Source organism: Sebastes fasciatus, chromosome 9, assembly GCF_043250625.1.
Source record: "Sebastes fasciatus isolate fSebFas1 chromosome 9, fSebFas1.pri, whole genome shotgun sequence".
Taxonomy (NCBI): domain Eukaryota; kingdom Metazoa; phylum Chordata; class Actinopteri; order Perciformes; family Sebastidae; genus Sebastes; species Sebastes fasciatus.
The window spans coordinates 17,149,238-17,167,422 of record NC_133803.1 but is presented as its reverse complement, the minus strand read 5'-3'; the positions used below and the strand labels follow the sequence as shown (position 1 = coordinate 17,167,422).

Sequence of the window (18,185 nt, the reverse complement as noted above, 5' to 3'; positions counted from 1 at the left end):
TTGTATCATTCTTTTATGTGTAAGGAAACATCAGGCTCGACTCATACATCACTCTCTTAACTTTGTAAAACAAGATGTAACAAATAAATACATAGATATAAATTTACTGAATTGTCATTTATTATAAAAAATAATAAGTTGTACACCAGCAACTTGGTAAAAATCTTCAAAATGATCAGGAATTGCAAGTGTAAACCATTTTAATGCAGCAACAAATTAATTAATTAAAATTCCAGTATATAATGTATATAGTATATAAACATAGAATTGAATTGAATAGATCGGCCCCATTGTCACGATATTCGATCCAGCTGTTATCGGTGCATCCATAGTTTACAGCAATAGCTTATTTCCTATATGTCAAGTGGCAATAGACATACAACATGTCAGTAGTTTTAATTTGCTATTATATAAATAAAATGACAAACGGCAACAAACAGCTTAACAGACTCACCTGATGAATCATTTACCTAGTGTTTGAGTGCTAGGTACTATCAATTGTCTTTTTTAGGCTCTTGGACAACTCAGTGTAGGCGCGTTTCCAAACCAATGATAAATGTAACAAGTTAAACCAACCAGTCAAAAATAGAAATACATCTGGATCTCATTTCAATTCTCTCTTATCTGGGAGTGCTTTTCATCTTTGATCGCTGCTGATCAAAAATGTTAAATTCAGTTTTGGCTTGAAGGGTATTTTCCTGTAAAGCAATCTTGACAACCTCAGAACAACTGCTTCGTTCTCTTTTCCTTGGATTTTAAAGTGAAATATGAGTTTGTCTAGGTACATGTTGTTTCTTTATCTGTCCAGCCCAAAGGATTGCAAATTGGTATTGTATAGTATCAACAAAGACATTATGAAAAAGTACATTTCAACTTGAGAAAGGTCTTGTGACAGGGGTTGCTTCCATGTAGCACCTTCCTCCATTCCTCCACTGTGTTGTGTGTGAGGTTGGGTACTGGAAGTTGCTTTTGATCCAGAACAGATTACATGCAGGAAATTTTAGGCCAGAAATCTAATTACCTGGCAACACAATCACTTTGCATTGCTCAACAGCCCTATTAACCCCCTGTTGATATATAATGGTCATTTAGTTTTATGGTGCAGTAAAAATCTCATAATTTACGCTGACTTCACACTAGACGCTATTTGAAGCAAAGAGAGGGTTTCAGAGAAAATTTCCAAGTCGAGTCATATCTGCGTAAAACCACAGCGGTTTTGCTGTGTGCTCCCTTTACAGCACTCATTATGTAAATTTGAGCCTAAACTGCCTTAACCATTGCAGCAAAAAAGTCTCATGATATTGAACTCTAGCTCAAAAACATCAGGATTTTTAGCCTCTGATGCAACAACTAAAGCAGCAACAAATGATTATTGGTACAATAAGTTTCTATCTGCCGTATTCAGGTCTGTACCTGTAGGTGCAAAAACCAAGTGGTTGTTAGGATTAACAAGACTTAAAATATACACCACTTTTTTGGCTTCTGTGACTTTTAGAAGTGACAGTGATTTGTTTTACAGTTTGGGTTCTCAGCACTAGCAGGGACAAGGCTCAGGCCGGCCCCAGAGTTTATTCTAAAATAAACTCTTGTTCTCAGTTGGAGAACAGGAGATGGGAAAACGCAGACCTCCCTCTGAGTTAGCTGTTGAACGTGGCCCAAGAAAAAGAAAAAGAAATAATTCAAGCTTCTAAAAATGTATAAACCGTAGCAGGTATATGTGTCTCTAAGATATTATTTTGACTGTAACCAGAGTCTCTGGTATGAGTTATTGCCTTACTGACCTGTGAAAAGTGGGTCACACAGTAGGGGAAAGGAGCGAGAGTAAAAGTAAAAAGGTATCAGAGGCACGCTAACTGAAGACTGACAGGAATTACAAATATGGAGCCAAACTAAGGGTCTCCCAGCCATAAAAAAAATCATGTAGAATATGCTGGCCATGTGGAACATGTATGTAGCATGCTGGGGGGAAATGAACAAAGAGGGCAAAGAATGTACTACTACATGTAGCTATGTGAATAAAATACTAACTACGATATCAAATTTTAACAGACAGCTAGATGTGAACTAGATTTACGAAACACTAAGGTGCTCTGTACAGCAGTTGCTGTAAAGCAGTGACTAATGACCCAATAGTCAGAGGCATGAAATACTTTCCTCTTTCATTCAAACTGGAATAGTCAAGGCCTCGCAGTTCCCTTGTTTTTCCCATCTCACTCCACCCAAAACTAGAAAAAAGGAGCTCTAATAAATGGGGCTGACATTGATGCTTGATGTTCTATGCCATGTCAAAGTAGGCTGATGTCTTGCAACAGTCATCCAGATCAGTGTTTCCCAAATAGTTTTCCTGGGGACCCATTTTTAAAAAAATGACAAATCATCGCAACCCGATTCACAATAGGGTGAATCTATAAATTGTAAGAAGAGAGAATTTGTGCGTAAATGAACGTTCCTGACCATCTTTACTGCCATTTCCACATAATATTATATTATCTTGTAATCTCCCTCACAAAAAATAACAAGGCTAGGGAATTACACTTCAGACATCATGCAAAAACGTAATGGCAACTGATTATCATCATCTCAAAAGGCCAAGAGTCCTGGTTCACTTCATGATTATGTAACGTGACGGTGTGACGTGACAACGGACATCTAATCTGCACACGCAGTTCTCTTAAAAAAAAAAGCTGTACCAGACTTACAACGGAAAAACATTTTCCTTTCCAGGAGTCTCAGAGGTTTATGGTGTAATTTGTATACAGTTCTGCAGAAATCCTTAATAATATAGAGATACATGGGCGCAGCATGGTGGGTTTGCACTACTCTGTAAATGTTTGCGTTTTTTTGGTCTGACAGTTCAGTCATAGAGCACCTCTGGACTCCCGTGAAGATCCCCTACATAGTCTGGCACTGGCAGCTCCCTTCACTCCAGCTGTGGGGAGCCCGGCTAATACTGGCTTTGTCAGCGGTAGCTCTCTGTAAGAGCAACATGTGAACCACAGTATACTAGGTCTTCAGCAGAATAGGTTCAAGCTGCCAGATCCTAATGATACACCAAAGAACCACAAATAGGCTCACTTTACCTCGTTGTCCACTACTGCAAGAAGCAACCGTACAACACAATGAGCTCATTAATGAGAATGTCTCAGTCTGAATGTGTGGTACTCTCACTGTTGCATCATTTGAAGCACCTGCCTATCAAGGTGACCAGATCCCAACAAAACCAAATGTGGGACAAAGAGTATGTTTGTGTGGGACAATGTGGAACACATTGCCAAGACTGAGAGGTAGTCTACAATTTTGATATAATGTCTACCTAACTTAAATAATAAACATTTCTATTCTGCCCCTTAGCTTGTAACATCTGCACATCTGTTTTTGAGCCGCGCGTTTCTTGGTGAGACTTATGAACTTTGTCGCTTCATGTCGTATTACCCCCTGTGTGAAATGTGGTAGTTTCCATCATATTCTGTCGAAATCTGCATAGTGACTTTGTGGTAACTCGCAATTTTCTCCGTTGGGCGTAGCGTAGCAAAGACTGTGAAATGTTAACCTGCACTTGACCCACGTGTGCGCAGTTTGACAGCAAACACAGCCCCGTGATGACAGCCTTCCCTGCTTTCTTCACAGCTATTGGATAAAAGCCAGATTTTAAAAAAGCGTCTTTCCTGCAGCGGTTTGACTTTTGAAAACTAGAGCCAATGAAAATGTGGGACATCGTCTCAATATGTGGGACGTGGGACAAGGGTTAAAAATGCTGTGCTCGTCACCTGGTCAACCATACTGCCTATGTGGCAAATGAAAACTGAGGGAAATTTAATTATGACATCAACACTGCCCAAACAGACTTTCTATAAACCTACAATAAGTACAATTTAAGAGAATTGTCTGTGTCCAAGCAAAACAGACAACGAGCCAGACATGGAGTGAACTATAAAATGGGTCATACTTTTAAAACCCTGAGTCATCAAACAGCAGTAGCTTTCTTTTTATTTGATGTGCGTGAACATAAGTGAGAGGGGAGTGGGTGTTCTGACGCTGACCTTTCTTTTTAGGATGCTCGGGCTCCTTCTTCTTTAACTCGGCATTCAGAGGAGATTCAGGCAGTCGAGGAGAACTGAAAACAAGGGGAGGGGTGAAATGGGGGAAAAGAGTTACTGGAAATGAAGGAGCAAAGCATTTTCCAGCATTGTGGATTATTAGTTCTTCTAATTCTCAGTACCATGATATTGTTGACTCATGAAAAACAGATGTCAAGAAGAATGGTTATAATATGCAAAGTTAATATGGAAATGTCAGAGTCAGAAGGCGTTACAGGCAGGAGGCCAACTGAAAAATAGAACACACTTCTGTATATGTCTGACTGCTGGTGGTGAGGTCAGGTGACCAGCGTCTGGGAGAAAGCAACAGTCTACAACTGCACTGTTTGGCTAATTTTAACAAGCTGACATGATTGTGCTTCGGCTCATAAATCGCAGATTTGTTAAAGCAGAAAAACACATAACGTTGATGAAATTATCATTATTTATTGGTGCTGCAGGATGTTTCTACATAATCCTTTATGGAGGTACAGGTAATGGATTGCATTCCTTCCCCAGAGGACAATTTAAAATGTTTGGCATTTATAAAGTGATGTTATTATGAGAGCAATAAGTATGATTTCTGGATTAATTTCGTACATCCATCCAGAACGTACAGCTTTATTAACCCATGTGGATTTAAAAGCTTAGACATATAAAAAATGCTGACAGAGTTAAGTCATTCACTGAGCAGAGAGCAGTTCCAGACGGGAACCAAATGATTACGTGAGCTACAGAAAAGCAGTACTTGTGTCTTTTGTAGATTGTTTCATTAAGTGGAATGTACTATTGTCACTGAATAAACAAATGACAGAATACCTGAATATTATTTACAATACAAGCAGCTGAGATACATATTACAGTATTTACCATGTAGTCCTTTAAAGGGGACCTATTATGCTTTTTCCCTTTCCTTTAGTGTGTTATATAGTTTTTTTGGTGCATGTAAAAGGTGTGCAAAGTTACAAAGACCAGAGTCAACGGCAAAGGGAGTTACTCTCCCGCACAGAAACACTGCTCCTGAACTTCCTGAAACGCCTCGCTGGAAGTCCAATCTTTTCTTCCATAACGTGGTGATGTCACCAAGTAACACATTTGCATAATGGCTAGCTTGGCACGACCTCAAACAAAGCTAGTGAGAGTGGAGCTGGAGCTGAGTCCAAAGAGTTTGGTTTGGTTAACCAATCACAACAGAGTGGGCCAGCTGACCAATCAGAGCAGACTGGGCTTTTGGGAGGGGAGGAGGGCAGGAGCTCAAACAGAGCGTTTCAGACAGAGGGTGAAAAGTGGTAATGCAGCCCAGCTGGTATGAGAAAAATAAAGTGCTTTTTGAACATTAAAGCATATAAACATGTTCTAGAAACCCAAAATACAAGTATGCACCTGAAAATAAGCATAATAGGTCCTCTTTAACAAAAAACCTGGGTTCCAGCCCCTGCGTATACAAGACTACTGTAGGCCAGGTCAAAGTGTCCCCGAGCAAAATCTTTTCAAACAGAGCTGATTTGTTACTGCACTTTGATCTCTATATTGAAGGGAGCAAGCAAACAGGTAAATTTGTCCTCTAGGGGGTCAACATATCAATATACAGTATACCAATGTAGTCTCACTAAATATTTGCCTTTAACTCCAGGTTTACCTCGGGAACACAGAAAAGCCTTCACCACAAGCCGAGGTCCTCCTTAGGTCACACAGACGTAACTCCAACAGGACCACACATGGAGTAAACAAAGAGCTCACTAATAACACCATCTGTGTGGAGGATTTCATAAAATGGATCATTAAAACAATTGTATTACTCCATAATTGTTTCAAAAAGAAACATTAAAAATATAACTTTATGAATAATGTTGAGGAAAATACAGACAATGGAAAGTCAGGGTGTTTTTTATGCTGCACTATAACATAATTGCTTCTCTGTAGGAACACAAAAAAGGGGCAAACCATTGTAAAATCTTGTAAAATATATATTTCACATAATCCTATAGTGGATTGTGAAAACAAAGTTTAAATACTAATTACAGGGGCACCTTAAGACATTCAAAATTAGTGAAGGAAACAAAATGAAAAATTCCACACAGAACCTGAATCTGATACTTAATAGGGATTGATTTCAGTTGTTGTTACTATAGTGCAAAGGACATTTTTTAGGGCTGCCAATCAATTAAAAAATGTAATCACAATTAATCGCACATTTTTGATCTATTCAAAATTTACCTTAAAGGGAGATTCGTCAAGTATTTAATACTCTTATCAACATGGGAGTGGGAAACTATGCTTGTTTTATGCAAATGTATGTATATATGTATTACTGGAAATCAATTAACAACACAAAACAATGACAAACATTGTACAGAAACCCTCACACGAACTGCATTTAGCATAAAAAGCTACGACACGCTACTATGACGTGTTGGTACCAATGGATTTCGTAGGTTTTTCTAGTTTTATATAACAGTATCTTCAATCTAGCTTTAAAACTGAGCCTGCTACAACCTCCGAAAGATCGATTTTCTTAATGCGCTAAAGAAATTAGTGCAGTTAAAACAAATTTGCGTTAACACGTTATTATCGGGTTAACTTTGACCTAAATTATAGACCTATAGACCTAAAATTTGTATAAATTCAATAGTTACACATGTCATTTTATGGGACTTTTATCATCATAAACTAATAAGATTCACCAAATATGACAAAAGCAGCCAGGCCTGCATGATCTTCAGCAAGTAGTCTGACTCAAAGGATCACTTGCAACATGATACAAATCTGATTAGCGATTTAATTACAATTATTACAATTACAGATAGTCCATACTATATCATGGTCCAATTGAATGATAGAAGTCCAGTTGAAAGGATAATTTAGTGCAATGTCTTAATGTGGTTTATCAAGATATTATTGGAATTACTCACAGTGTTATCCCACCCTGGAGAGATTGACCACGACCCAGCCATTGTGATACTCAGATTGGGGTAATCTATAAAAACAAACATCAGTCATGAGTTTGGTGTCAGTAAATTCCCTTTAGAGTTTGAAATCAATCAGTGTTTCTTAAAAAGAAAGATAATCTTAAGTAGAGTAATGGGGCACTGGTTGTGCACAAATGCTTAAAAATATCACAGCAGTGCAGCAGCAATCGGAGAAGCCGCACCACCAGCAGCCTACCTTTGAAATATAGTACTGTTAGGAGTTCTGAGGTAGCCAGGTCCACCACATACAGGCCATCCGAGCTTCCAATGCACAACCAGCTGTTGTCCCTGCAGGGGCCCACACAGAAAAGTATGGAAAAAGTGTTACAGGATTTCCCTTTAAAGTATTTTTTTTCCAGCTCATTTGGGGAAAGACAATGTAACCACATACTAAAGAAAAACATACTGATGTGATGAGTGGCAAGGCATGCACACCATAGGGCTAAAGGTCTTTATTCAAGTTTCCATTGACTTCATGTAGTCTAAACTATGTACACCCAGCAAGATGGAAACTTCTGCCACACAGAGGAGAAGGGAGAGGAAGCTGAGTCTGAAGGATCCTTTTCTTCCACTTCCTGCACTGAGCTACATGCTGAGGCTATAATATTGTTAGACAAACTTTATATTTTAGTGCATCATTATTTTCATGCTGAGCGTGTGCTTTTGTACAGGATGGAGACAATTAAAGCCATTGTGTGTGGACGTTTATGGGATTTTTACACCATTCAAATTGTTGGCTTGTAGAGTGGCATGCACTGCTGTAAGCCACAATGAATCTTTAAAATTCTACCACTGGGGGGCGCCAATGTCTGAATTTTAAAATTCGACACATAATGGATTTAACATTATAACATTAGCATTGGACCTGTTAAACAATGACTAATTTGAAGCATCAGAATCATTTTTAGTCTTTGTCACACCCAAAATATAATGCACTGTACATACTCTGTTATACGACACGATAGTTAGGTTTAGGAAAGAACTACATAAATGGGTGTAAAACCACTACGTTTGTACAGTGAAAATGACACTGAACTACAGTGAAAATGACAGAACTACGTGAAAATGACACAGAACGTTGTGAAGAGGAGACACGAACGACCAGCTGATTGTAACGTGACGCACAGGACAGGAACAGCGGTCTCCTGGATGAAAGCCCTGTGTTTGTTGGACCCATCCACCTCCCCTCCCGCCTGCCCGGTGAGTGTCTTTTCGCTCTTTAAACTACGTCACCACACTCCAGGTGCACTTCCTCGGAGTGTTTACTGTTGCCACGGGTGGGTTTCCATTATAGATAATGGAACGCCCGGTGCGTTTCATACGGGCGCTAAAGGAGTGCATTGTGCGGCGGTACCGAACACCGACGGCCGTGACAAAGCCTTGGTATTTGACACCCTGATAATGAGAAATGTGCTAATGGAGCTAGTAACTTTTCCAGCTGCATATTTATCCCATAATACACCTGAGCAAAATTGTTTAAATTGTTAAAGCCGGTAAAAAGGTGGTTGCAGATGGACCTCATGCGGTTGATGAACTACGCTAGAGCGTCTGTTCAAGGTAAAGACTAAAGATTATGTAGATACTGCTCTGAGATCATGTGCTTTGCTTAGGGCAATAAAGAATCAACGTCCATGTCATTCCAGTGGTCCACAAAACACACAGAGAGTTATGTCCGTGCTTTTTAAGTGCCTGCTTCCTGTCATAACATCAAATGTTTTAACAGCCTGAAGCAGTTTATGCTACGAGCCTGCAAAGTTTCCTGTGATGTGTGAAGTTTCCTGTGACGTTTTTCTGTGACACGTGCAGAATGTAGCTCATAAAGATGTGGCGTTTAGTTCAGGATTTTCTTTCCAGGCTTGTGTGGCAGTATGACATCTATGTAGCGTTACTCCCATTACAACTGTGTTTGTATTGCTTTTGTCATATTTTCCAGGATCACATACAAGTTTTACCTTGTGGAAATAAGAACACAATTGGGCTCTTGAGAATGACCACAGTGTTGATAGTATCATGTCTTGCTTTAACATTAAGATTCCTTGTCACAAATGAAGTAAAACACTTCTTCTTTGTGGTAAAGTCACATTACAAGGTCTATTAATCATTTTTGAGCACTTGGGAGTGAGACTGGTCTCTATGCTGACACTATGAAGTCCACCTTGGACCATGTGATTTTCCCCTCTATCTATGCATCCATTCATCTTATAACTGCTTATCTAGGTCTGCCAATTCAAAGGAAATGCTCCTGGAAGTCAGGCATTAAAAAGTAATAGACTTCAGCATCAGTTTATCACTTCTGCAACTACCCGAGCTAAACATGGCCTATCTGGTATACCATTAGCCCAGTGCTGAGTCAGGAGTCTCTTGTGGTAATGGCTATGGCCCAGAAATCATGTACCTACTGTAAATGTTTTCACACTGTTTATGAATGCTATGGAGATTATTCACTTACTTTTTTTGATCACTACTGGTGTCAGTGAATGAGCTACATAAAGCTATTCTGAGGACAGGTTTTGAAATCTCCACTGTATCCACAGCTGATTTTTCAGCGAACCCTGGAAGAAAATATCAAAAAAAGTAGTGTAAAAGTAGATCATTCATGTAGCTGATCATCCACAAAGCCGGTGCTAAATATGCTCATTGTTTTTATTGTTAGATCAGTAACATCACCTGCTTGATCGCTCGCAGTCCCTTGGTGCATTTGATGTCTTTTTTCCATCTTCTCAAGGTCCATTTTGGTCACCAGGTGACACTTGTGGTCATCGGGGAGTGAAAAGCACCACAGCTAAACCAAACGGGTGCAGGTGTGTTAAACAGCTTGTGGAATTTCATCCTCTGATGGTGATTATGAACTGTTAAGGGCTGTGGGCCTCAGTCACTAACCTGTCCATCAGTTGAGCCAGTGATAAGGTGCCTGTTCTCCTCCAAGAAGAACACACTGAGCAGTGGAGAGGCTGAAGCATTGAAGAATTAGCTTTGGGTACGTTAACAGAGAATGTTACATTTTCAATCATTTGGCAAGCTCTGACTCTAAGCTATTTAAAGTTTAAAGTGCTTGTATTCAACCCTTTCCAGTACTTAAAGATAAGCCTTGACACCTATATTTGGATACTTGTAGTTCATTTATATACTAACAAATTCTACCACCTCTACTGTACAAAGTTAATGGAATGAATGGCCAAATGAATGACTGATGTTGTGTGTATTTTTACTACAGTAGTAATATCATACCTGAAAGCACAAAAGACTGGTAGCAAACAGCTTCAGTTTTTAAATCCCACACCTGAAAAGAAACATGGAAAAGTACATTTTAGTTATTCAAACTCAATTACAGTGTGTGTAATATTTGGTATAAATCAAAAGAGTGATCATTTTGACTATCATTTTGTGAATCTTAATTCATTACCTTAAAAGTACGATCCTCTGATGCGGTGACAAGAACGTCTTTATTCCAGGGACAGAACTCTGCTGATGTTAAAGGTCCGAGGTGGCTGGTCAAGGTAGAGATCACTTCACGTCTCTGATGTGGAAAGCAACAATACAACTATGTGGTAAGATAAAGCTATGACCTGTGATGGTGAGCCAAAAATGTATTCAGCAAGTGTTCATGTGCACCAAAGGGAACTGAGAAAATGTGCATCATCTTGTACCTTTGAGCTAAGGATATATACGGTTGCCCCCGAGCACGCAGCCACTCGTTCATCTGAGAAACAGAATGAAAGATGGACGACTTCACCCAGTAAAGTCCCGATAACTGTTCCAGCTGCAACTTTACCTGCAAACAAATCAATTCAAGGAAGTTCATGACCATATGAGTGACCTATCTGGTAATATTCCACTAGATGGCAGGCTTGTTAAGATATTCACTCAGGAAAATGATCATATAAACAGCATATAATATGATGTGTGCCACAAGTTTGCTCCATAACTTATTAGGGATTTAAACTAGTTGGACATTATAACAAAGGTTATGAAGAAAATATTGATTTCAGAACAAAATAAACAACACTGAATTAAACTAATGTTGAAGAGAATGCACCAAACTCTGACCAGGGGAGCCACTGCACGCACAGATGAAGTATTTCCTCACCCTCCTGTGTTCTCTTCTGGCACAGTTCAATATCCCAGACAATGATGTAGTCAGCAGAGGCAGAGCAGAGGAGAGCAGGTCCGCTTCCTTTTCCAAAGGTCATGGCACTGACCTCACCGTGGTGGCCGGTTAGCAGCAGGGGCTATGAACAAACATTTAGACTCACAATAAAAAACACACAATACATTATAACTAATTATTTCTAAATCTGTGTGGCTCCTGGATGACAGATTAAGTGATTAAGAAAATCAATGTTGTCTTTCTCAATCTTAAAAAACAACATAATTGATATAACTACATGCAAGATGCTTTTTCGTCTTATCAGATTGTGGCCAATTTGGGCAAATATAAAGTACGTTTTATAAGATAAGATAAGATAAGATAAGATATTCCTTTATAAATCCCACAGTGGGGAAATGTGCAGTGTACAGCAGCAAAAGGGGATAGTGCAAAAACAAGAAGCATCAGCTAACACATTAAAAAAGAGCTAAACAAAGTGTAACAAAATATGAACCATTTAAATAGAAGGAAGTATAAAAATAGGAGCAGTATATACAGTATTGACAATAAACAGACTATAAACAAAATTGTACAAGTGGAAAATGATATTGCACAGTGAGAATGAAATGAATGAATGAATGAATGAATGAATGAATGAATGAATGAAATTCCACCTGAAAATATCAGGTTATTGTCAGTTTTTTGGTGTGTAAGTAATCTACTCTTATTTACTTTTATTTAGAAATGTATATACATTTGATATCTTTATTTTATAGCCTTTCCTTTCCCCCAAAAAAGACTATAGTTAATGTGTAAAAGACAAGATACAACTTAGCTACATTACAAAAACACGTGGGTCAAACTGTGGTTTGCATCTTGAAGCCTTCAATGTTGTTACAGACAGTATAACGTTAGCTAATTGCATTCTTGATAAAATAACACTTGGAAGTTGTATGTAAGTAACCAAACTTAGTTAACAAACCTTGTGTTGTATGTCCACATTGCTGTAAATCAGCATGTCCTTTCCATTCAGTGGTAAACCACAGTATGAGTGACAACATGCGAGCTGTCGGTGGGACTGAAGGCTATCACAAGCTAAACTCAGCCTTTCAATCACCATCTTTGCTAATAGTGAATATAACGCTACTTAAATCTCGTTAAAGGTGACCGAGGTGTCATGTTTAACCGCATACAGTTACATTAAAGGTGAGTTATGTTGGGAAAACATTAGGAGAGGAGCTTCTTCGACGCAGAGTGGACACATTAAGCAGGTGGTTACCATGGTGGTTACCAGGACAACGACACTACATCAATTTCCGTTACAATAGATTGTCTATAGAAAAGTGACGTCTCACACGTAAGTTTAAAAAAAAAAAAACGAACCTTGTTAATGTAAATACGCGCTGCCTCTCATTGTTTCTTTCATACGCTAGGCATTGTTAACACTTTTTTTTATAATTTTTATAATCTCTGAACAGTACACTTTTCTGGGCGTTAGCAGTACATTTATTCGTTATTGAAATTTAAATGCCAGTCAATTATTTGACCACCAGTGGTACTTGGAAATAGGTTCAGAGTGGGACTTCCTCACTATTGTATTCCTGGGTTCTTTGCTTCTTGTACGTCTGCGTTTAACCACCAGATGGAGATCACAGCTCACTAGTACCATAAGTACTCATGAACATGTTACCATCATGGATGTATTAAGGTTACCATCCATTATTACCATACATGATGACCAGTCCAGTAATGACAAATGCAAATAAAATATCATAAGAAAATATATACGAGTTGACTGAATCCCCACTCCCATATAATTATAATATAATAAACATATAACTGACAATAACCTGATATTTTCAGGTGGAATTTCATTTAATTCTTACTGTGCAAATATAATTTTCCACTTGTGCAATTTTGTTAATAGTATGTTTATTGTCAATACTGTAAATATTGCTCCTATTTTTATACTTCCTTCTATTAAAATGGTTAATATTTTGTTACACTTTGTTTAGCTCTTTTTTTTTTACTGTGTTCGCTGATGCATCTTGTTTTTTGCACTATCCCCTTTGCTGCTATACACTGCAAATTTCCACACTGCAGGACTAATAAAGGAATATCTTATCTTATCTTATCTTATCATATCTTATAATTTACTGAATGAATAATAGACTGAAAAAAATCCTGTAAAACACATCTCTCAGTTTCGGAAAAAACTATGTGATAATGCTATTATTGGTTCAGACTCTTTTATTATTATCAAAATTAAAATGGTATCTGACTGAACCATGAGAAGCATGTAAAATTATAAATCTGTTATTTGCCTCCTGGAAAGAACATAAAGTATGTTGATCATCCAAAACTCCAATAATAACCTTTCAGCATATTGTAATTCAAGTGTTCTGAGAGAAAACTAGACTTCTGCACCTTCTCATGGCTCTGTTTTCAGGCTTTAAAAAATTTAGCCCGTGACGGGAGACTTTGGCCAATCACAGGTCATTTCAGAGAGAGAGCGTTCCTATTGGCTGTTCATTCAACAGAGGCCGCTGTCAATCACTCGCAAACTCCGGTCTAACAGTCAAACTAGGCAGTGCTGATCAAATATGAATCAATATTCTGTTACTGTGATGACTAACAGAATATTGAATCATATTTGATCAGCGCTGCCTGGTTTGACCATTAGACCGGAGTTTGCGAGTGATTGACAGCTGCTCAGAGACGGCAGGCTCCAGCTCGGCTCTGATTGGTTGTTTTCTTCCGGTCTGGGAAATCTTGCAGATGCCATTAGGAGCACCGGAGGACACCTTATTTTATTTTTGTCTCATGCACTACTGTCAGGATATGGTGACCGTTTTATAAAAATAACTTTTTTTATCATATTTGCTCCTATTCTACCTACTTCAGCTTGAAGGTCAAATATAGTATACAGTAATACAGTATAAATACAGTATAATGTAAAGAATACCAGGTCAATACTGTGGATGTGGATATAATCTGAAATGCTCTAAGGCACTTTTACGTGAATATATTAAAATAAAATAATATAGCATTAGTTGTGAGACATAAAATGCCAATTAAAACTGTTTTTGTCTCACTGAGTTATCATACCTTTATTGGTCAAGTATGTTTGTTTAAAACAAGCATGTTGTTTTCACATTCTTGACATCATCATCATTCATGAAAGGTGTTCAACCCCAGCAGACATGAGGCCTGGAATACTGTCAAGCAACCAGCCTTATGATCATTTCATTAGCCACCACACTAGGGCTGCAACTTACAATTATTTTCATTGTCGACTAATCCAGTGGTTTTCAAAGTGTTGTCTGGGGATCCCCAGGGTCTTTGAAGAGGTTCCAGGGGGTCCGCATTAAAAAACAATAATTTCAACAAAAAAAAATCCAACAGCAAAAAGTGACTTGACATGAAAAAGTTTGGGAACCACTAGATTAATCTACCATTATTTTCTTGATTCATGTCTAAAAATATCAGAAAATAGTGAAAAAAGCCTCTTATATTTTACAAGAGCCCAAAGTGACGTCTTCAAATGTCTTTTGTTTGACCGACAATAAAACCCAAAGATATTAAGTTAACTATCATATACGACAAAGAAAAGCATCAAATGTTCGCATTTTACAAGCCACCAGCAAAAGTTTGATTTGAAAACGATCAATCAATTATCAAAATAGCTGCTGATTCATTTTCTGTCGATCAACCAATCGATTCATCGTTTCAGGTCTATAGTTAAAAAAGTGAAAGCCAAGATCCACTGCACTTGCCAAACATTTATTGTGTTGAAAAGTGTATGAGTTTCACAAATACATTTCTCTTTAAAGAAGCAATAGTTCATCAAAGTGCAACCACATGCCATCAAAACAGCCATGTGTGGGCCTGTGCAGGGTTTCATAGCAGCCCGACACTACAGCAGCTTATATCAGCACTCAGCAACTTCAGCCAGAGAGGAAACAGCCGTGATCTAACAACTGCAGTCTTTGGCTGCAATGAAAAACCTACAGAGTATTGGGTTATAACGGCACATGCGTGCACAACACAGGGGGCAGATTTATGTGAAAATTAAGTAATCTGTAAAAGAAAAGAAAATAAGCCAATTCAATAACAGTAAATAACTTTTTTGGAACGGACACTTTCATTACAAATCTATTGCTTGTTTTTAGTTAATCATAGCAAGGCTTATAATACTTCAATTTTTTCATTCAAGAAAACTTAACATGTATTTCCACTGTAGAAGAGAACAAAGGGTTAATGTAGATTCCAAATACATAAAATGGGCTGTTTTCATGTTCCTCTTTTGATTCACATTTGATTTTAAAGCCATGGTGAGATTGTCCCAAACCTTTCTGTTTATAGCAGCTCTTTGATTAGACTGAGGGAATGGGAATCTGGTGCACTGAGGTGCTTTCAAAGTCTTGTAGTGCGTCTTGGTGAGTGTGGTAGTGCATGGCTACGTAAGACTTGGCAAAGGCAAATGTCTGAGAGCTGACAGGCTGCAGGCTGGTGGGCGAGCTGGGCCCTGCAGAGGGACTGCTGTTGTATATACTGTAGTAGGGCTCAATGCGGGTGTTGATGGGTGTAGAGGTGCTCGGTGGGCGAGGTTTGCGTGCACCTGTTACCCTCGGACTACCGGCACAGTCCCTGGAGTGACTAGGCCCGCAAGCCTGGTCTACCAGCCTCCTCTGTGGCTTGGGTGACAGTACATAGGCCGAGTTGGTCTCATGATGGGAGGATTTATTGCGATTGACTTCCAGGCTGCCCTTCCCCATCGCATGCAGACGAGTCTTTTGCTTGCAACAGAGAAAGCCCAGCGCCGCCCACTGCATACAGCACAGCACGCGGCGGCGGAGGCCTGCGCTGTTGCGCGAGTACACAAAGGGGTTGATGCCCGACTTGAGAAAAATGAGCACAAAGCCGCACAGTTCAAATTGGTAATGTGCAAAGTTGCTTTCTGGCGTCAAAACATCCTGTGCCAGCGAAACTCCCATCGGCAAGCAGCAGAGCAGCACGGAGAACACTATTACCACGCAGGTGACGACCGCCTTGGAGTCTTTGGCCGTGGCCAAGTTGACCGTGGACACCAACTGACAGCAGGTGGCTCCTTGGGCGGCCCCCGGTACCAGAGGCTGGCTGGTCTTGTTGACGTAAGAGTGCGTCTGAACGTTCTGCAGCTTGTTGTAAGTCTGGTTGCGGTACAGAGAGGGGCCTTGAACGGCACACTGCATGCTCTCGAAGCCTGCTGCGATGAGAGGCGGTGGGGGCGGAGGGCACGTGGCGTCTACGGTGATGACAGGACATTTCCTCACTTGTGCGTTCTTCCTCAGCGTCTGAGCGATCATCAGATAGGACACCGACACCACGGCTACGCAAAAGGCAAAATCTGCCAGGTAGACGTACAACACGACCCTGGCCTGTCCACCTCCCAGGCCGAAGTGAGGCAAGCAGGGTCCATCTCTACGCGGGTACGCTCGCATGGTGAGCAGGGCGGCCATGGTGAAGCTGGACGTCCACAGCAGGGCGGTGAGGGCCAGCGTGCACGGGAAGGACGCGGTACGGTTGGGCTGCTGCCCCAAAACCATGCGCAGCCTGTGCAAAGCGATGACGGCCACCGTCTCCAGGGACATGATGATGAAGCCCGAGCTGGTCAAGTGGAAGGCGAAGCAGAAGCTTTTTGACACGCCGTCGCCTCCGCCCGCGTCCAGGAAGAGCACCAGCGCGAACATGGGAGCGGTCACGCAGCAGATGAACAAGTCGCAGAACGACAGGTTGAGGATCATGAAGTCGAAGTTGGTGCGGAACTTGCGAAACATGGGGTCAAAGAAGGACAGGAACACCACGAGGTTGCCGTACGAGCCCAGGCAGAAGATGAAGACAAGGAGGAGGGAGCAAAAGGTCAAGGTGGCGGTGTGGATCACGGCCCACCCCGAGGGGGTCTGCGTGCCCAGGGTGCCATTGAAGCTCTGCTGTCTCGGCACATCCACCAGGTCTGATGGCGTAACAACAGTGGTGTTCATTGTATTATTAACAATTTATAAGGATCCCACAGTCATCAATTTCAGCATTATTCCTCTATATGGACGGAGTGCATGATGATCACAGTGTCTGCTGCTGCTCGCGCCATTGCTGCCACCTTGGTAGAGTGCTACAAAGGATACAAAGTCACATATTAACTATTATATTGTGCAGTAGATCACATTTAATACATTTATAGTCGATGAAAAGGAACAATAATGTATAGATGAGTGTAAATAGGCACATTTTTTAATAATGATGCACTATAGGCCTACATGTTAGACACAAGCTACAGTATGCTATAACTATGCACCACTGCATTTGGCCAATTATACCTCACACACACACACACACACACACACAGAGAGAGAGAGAGAGAGAGAGAGAGAGAAGACAGAGAGAGAGAGAGGAAATATGTGCACATCACTGTTTTCCTATCCTATTTTTCCTATATATCTACATTTCAATGACTTGGATAATCTATAAAATGATAAATATAACCTACCATCTGTAATCGATCGTGCGTCCATCATCATCATCACCATCACCATCATCCTCATCATCATCATTTGATACAGCCCATCTTGATTTTAAAGCATAGTAAGTGAACGCACCGCGGTTTTTAAGAAAAATACGACAAAATCATCCAAAACAGAGCAAACACTGCCATCAAATATCCTTATACGTCTGTATTATATTGTTTTTAAAGCGTCTACAGCAAAATTAGATGATAGCATGTTGGTTTTCTTGTCGGTGGATCCATTCAGGAGCGACGGCCGCTGGACGTGCACTGAAAAATGAGTATGAAGTCACTGCCTACGTATCTGGGCATGATGAGCATATAACCACTGCATTCGAGTAGTCACATCTGTAATGTTAAAAACTCACCCCGCTTCTCCGTGTTTATAAGAATCTAACGGTGAGAAATGGCGTTATTATTTCCCCATAAAGTCACAAGATGTGAAAGAGACCGTTTACACCATATTCTGACGCTATCCCCGCAGCATCCGGGGGTTTCACCATGGCAACACA

At 40.0% G+C, this 18,185-nt stretch overlaps 2 protein-coding genes across 5 annotated transcripts in view; both read right to left on the bottom strand.

Annotated features, from left to right (window-relative positions):
- wdr27 (WD repeat domain 27) overlaps positions 1 to 18,168 on the bottom strand; it is a 54,912-nt gene extending 36,744 nt beyond the window's left edge. For 2 of the 4 annotated variants that reach the window (XM_074646334.1, XM_074646336.1), the window contains exons 1-12: positions 12,115 to 12,423; positions 11,133 to 11,274; positions 10,693 to 10,817; positions 10,449 to 10,562; positions 10,274 to 10,325; positions 9,926 to 9,996; positions 9,713 to 9,827; positions 9,495 to 9,597; positions 7,242 to 7,333; positions 6,989 to 7,053; positions 5,716 to 5,828; positions 4,041 to 4,114 (exon numbers count right to left, since the gene is read on the bottom strand). In XM_074646334.1, coding sequence (XP_074502435.1) covers positions 4,041 to 4,114; positions 5,716 to 5,828; positions 6,989 to 7,053; positions 7,242 to 7,333; positions 9,495 to 9,597; positions 9,713 to 9,827; positions 9,926 to 9,996; positions 10,274 to 10,325; positions 10,449 to 10,562; positions 10,693 to 10,817; positions 11,133 to 11,274; positions 12,115 to 12,252 — 1,204 coding nt within the window. In that variant the 5' untranslated portion in view covers positions 12,253 to 12,423. Of the gene's footprint in view, positions 1 to 4,040; positions 4,115 to 5,715; positions 5,829 to 6,988; positions 7,054 to 7,241; positions 7,334 to 9,494; positions 9,598 to 9,712; positions 9,828 to 9,925; positions 9,997 to 10,273; positions 10,326 to 10,448; positions 10,563 to 10,692; positions 10,818 to 11,132; positions 11,275 to 12,114; positions 12,426 to 18,041 lie in introns of those variants that run through there. The other 2 variants (XM_074646337.1, XM_074646338.1) reach the window with 2 other exon arrangements.
- On the bottom strand, positions 14,900 to 18,047 carry gpr75 (G protein-coupled receptor 75). The gene is made up of 2 exons (XM_074646339.1): positions 17,659 to 18,047; positions 14,900 to 17,283 (listed from the first exon to the last, which is right to left on the bottom strand). Exon 2 carries the CDS (start codon positions 17,153 to 17,155, stop codon positions 15,509 to 15,511), a length of 1,647 nt encoding a protein of 548 aa, XP_074502440.1. The 5' UTR covers positions 17,156 to 17,283; positions 17,659 to 18,047; the 3' UTR covers positions 14,900 to 15,508.
- Positions 18,169 to 18,185: the final 17 nt, after the last annotated feature.

Coding starts and splice junctions, on each gene's coding strand:
- gpr75 (XM_074646339.1), bottom strand. CDS start 17,155: ATGAACACCACTGTTGTTACGCCATCAGACCTGGTGGATGTGCCGAGA.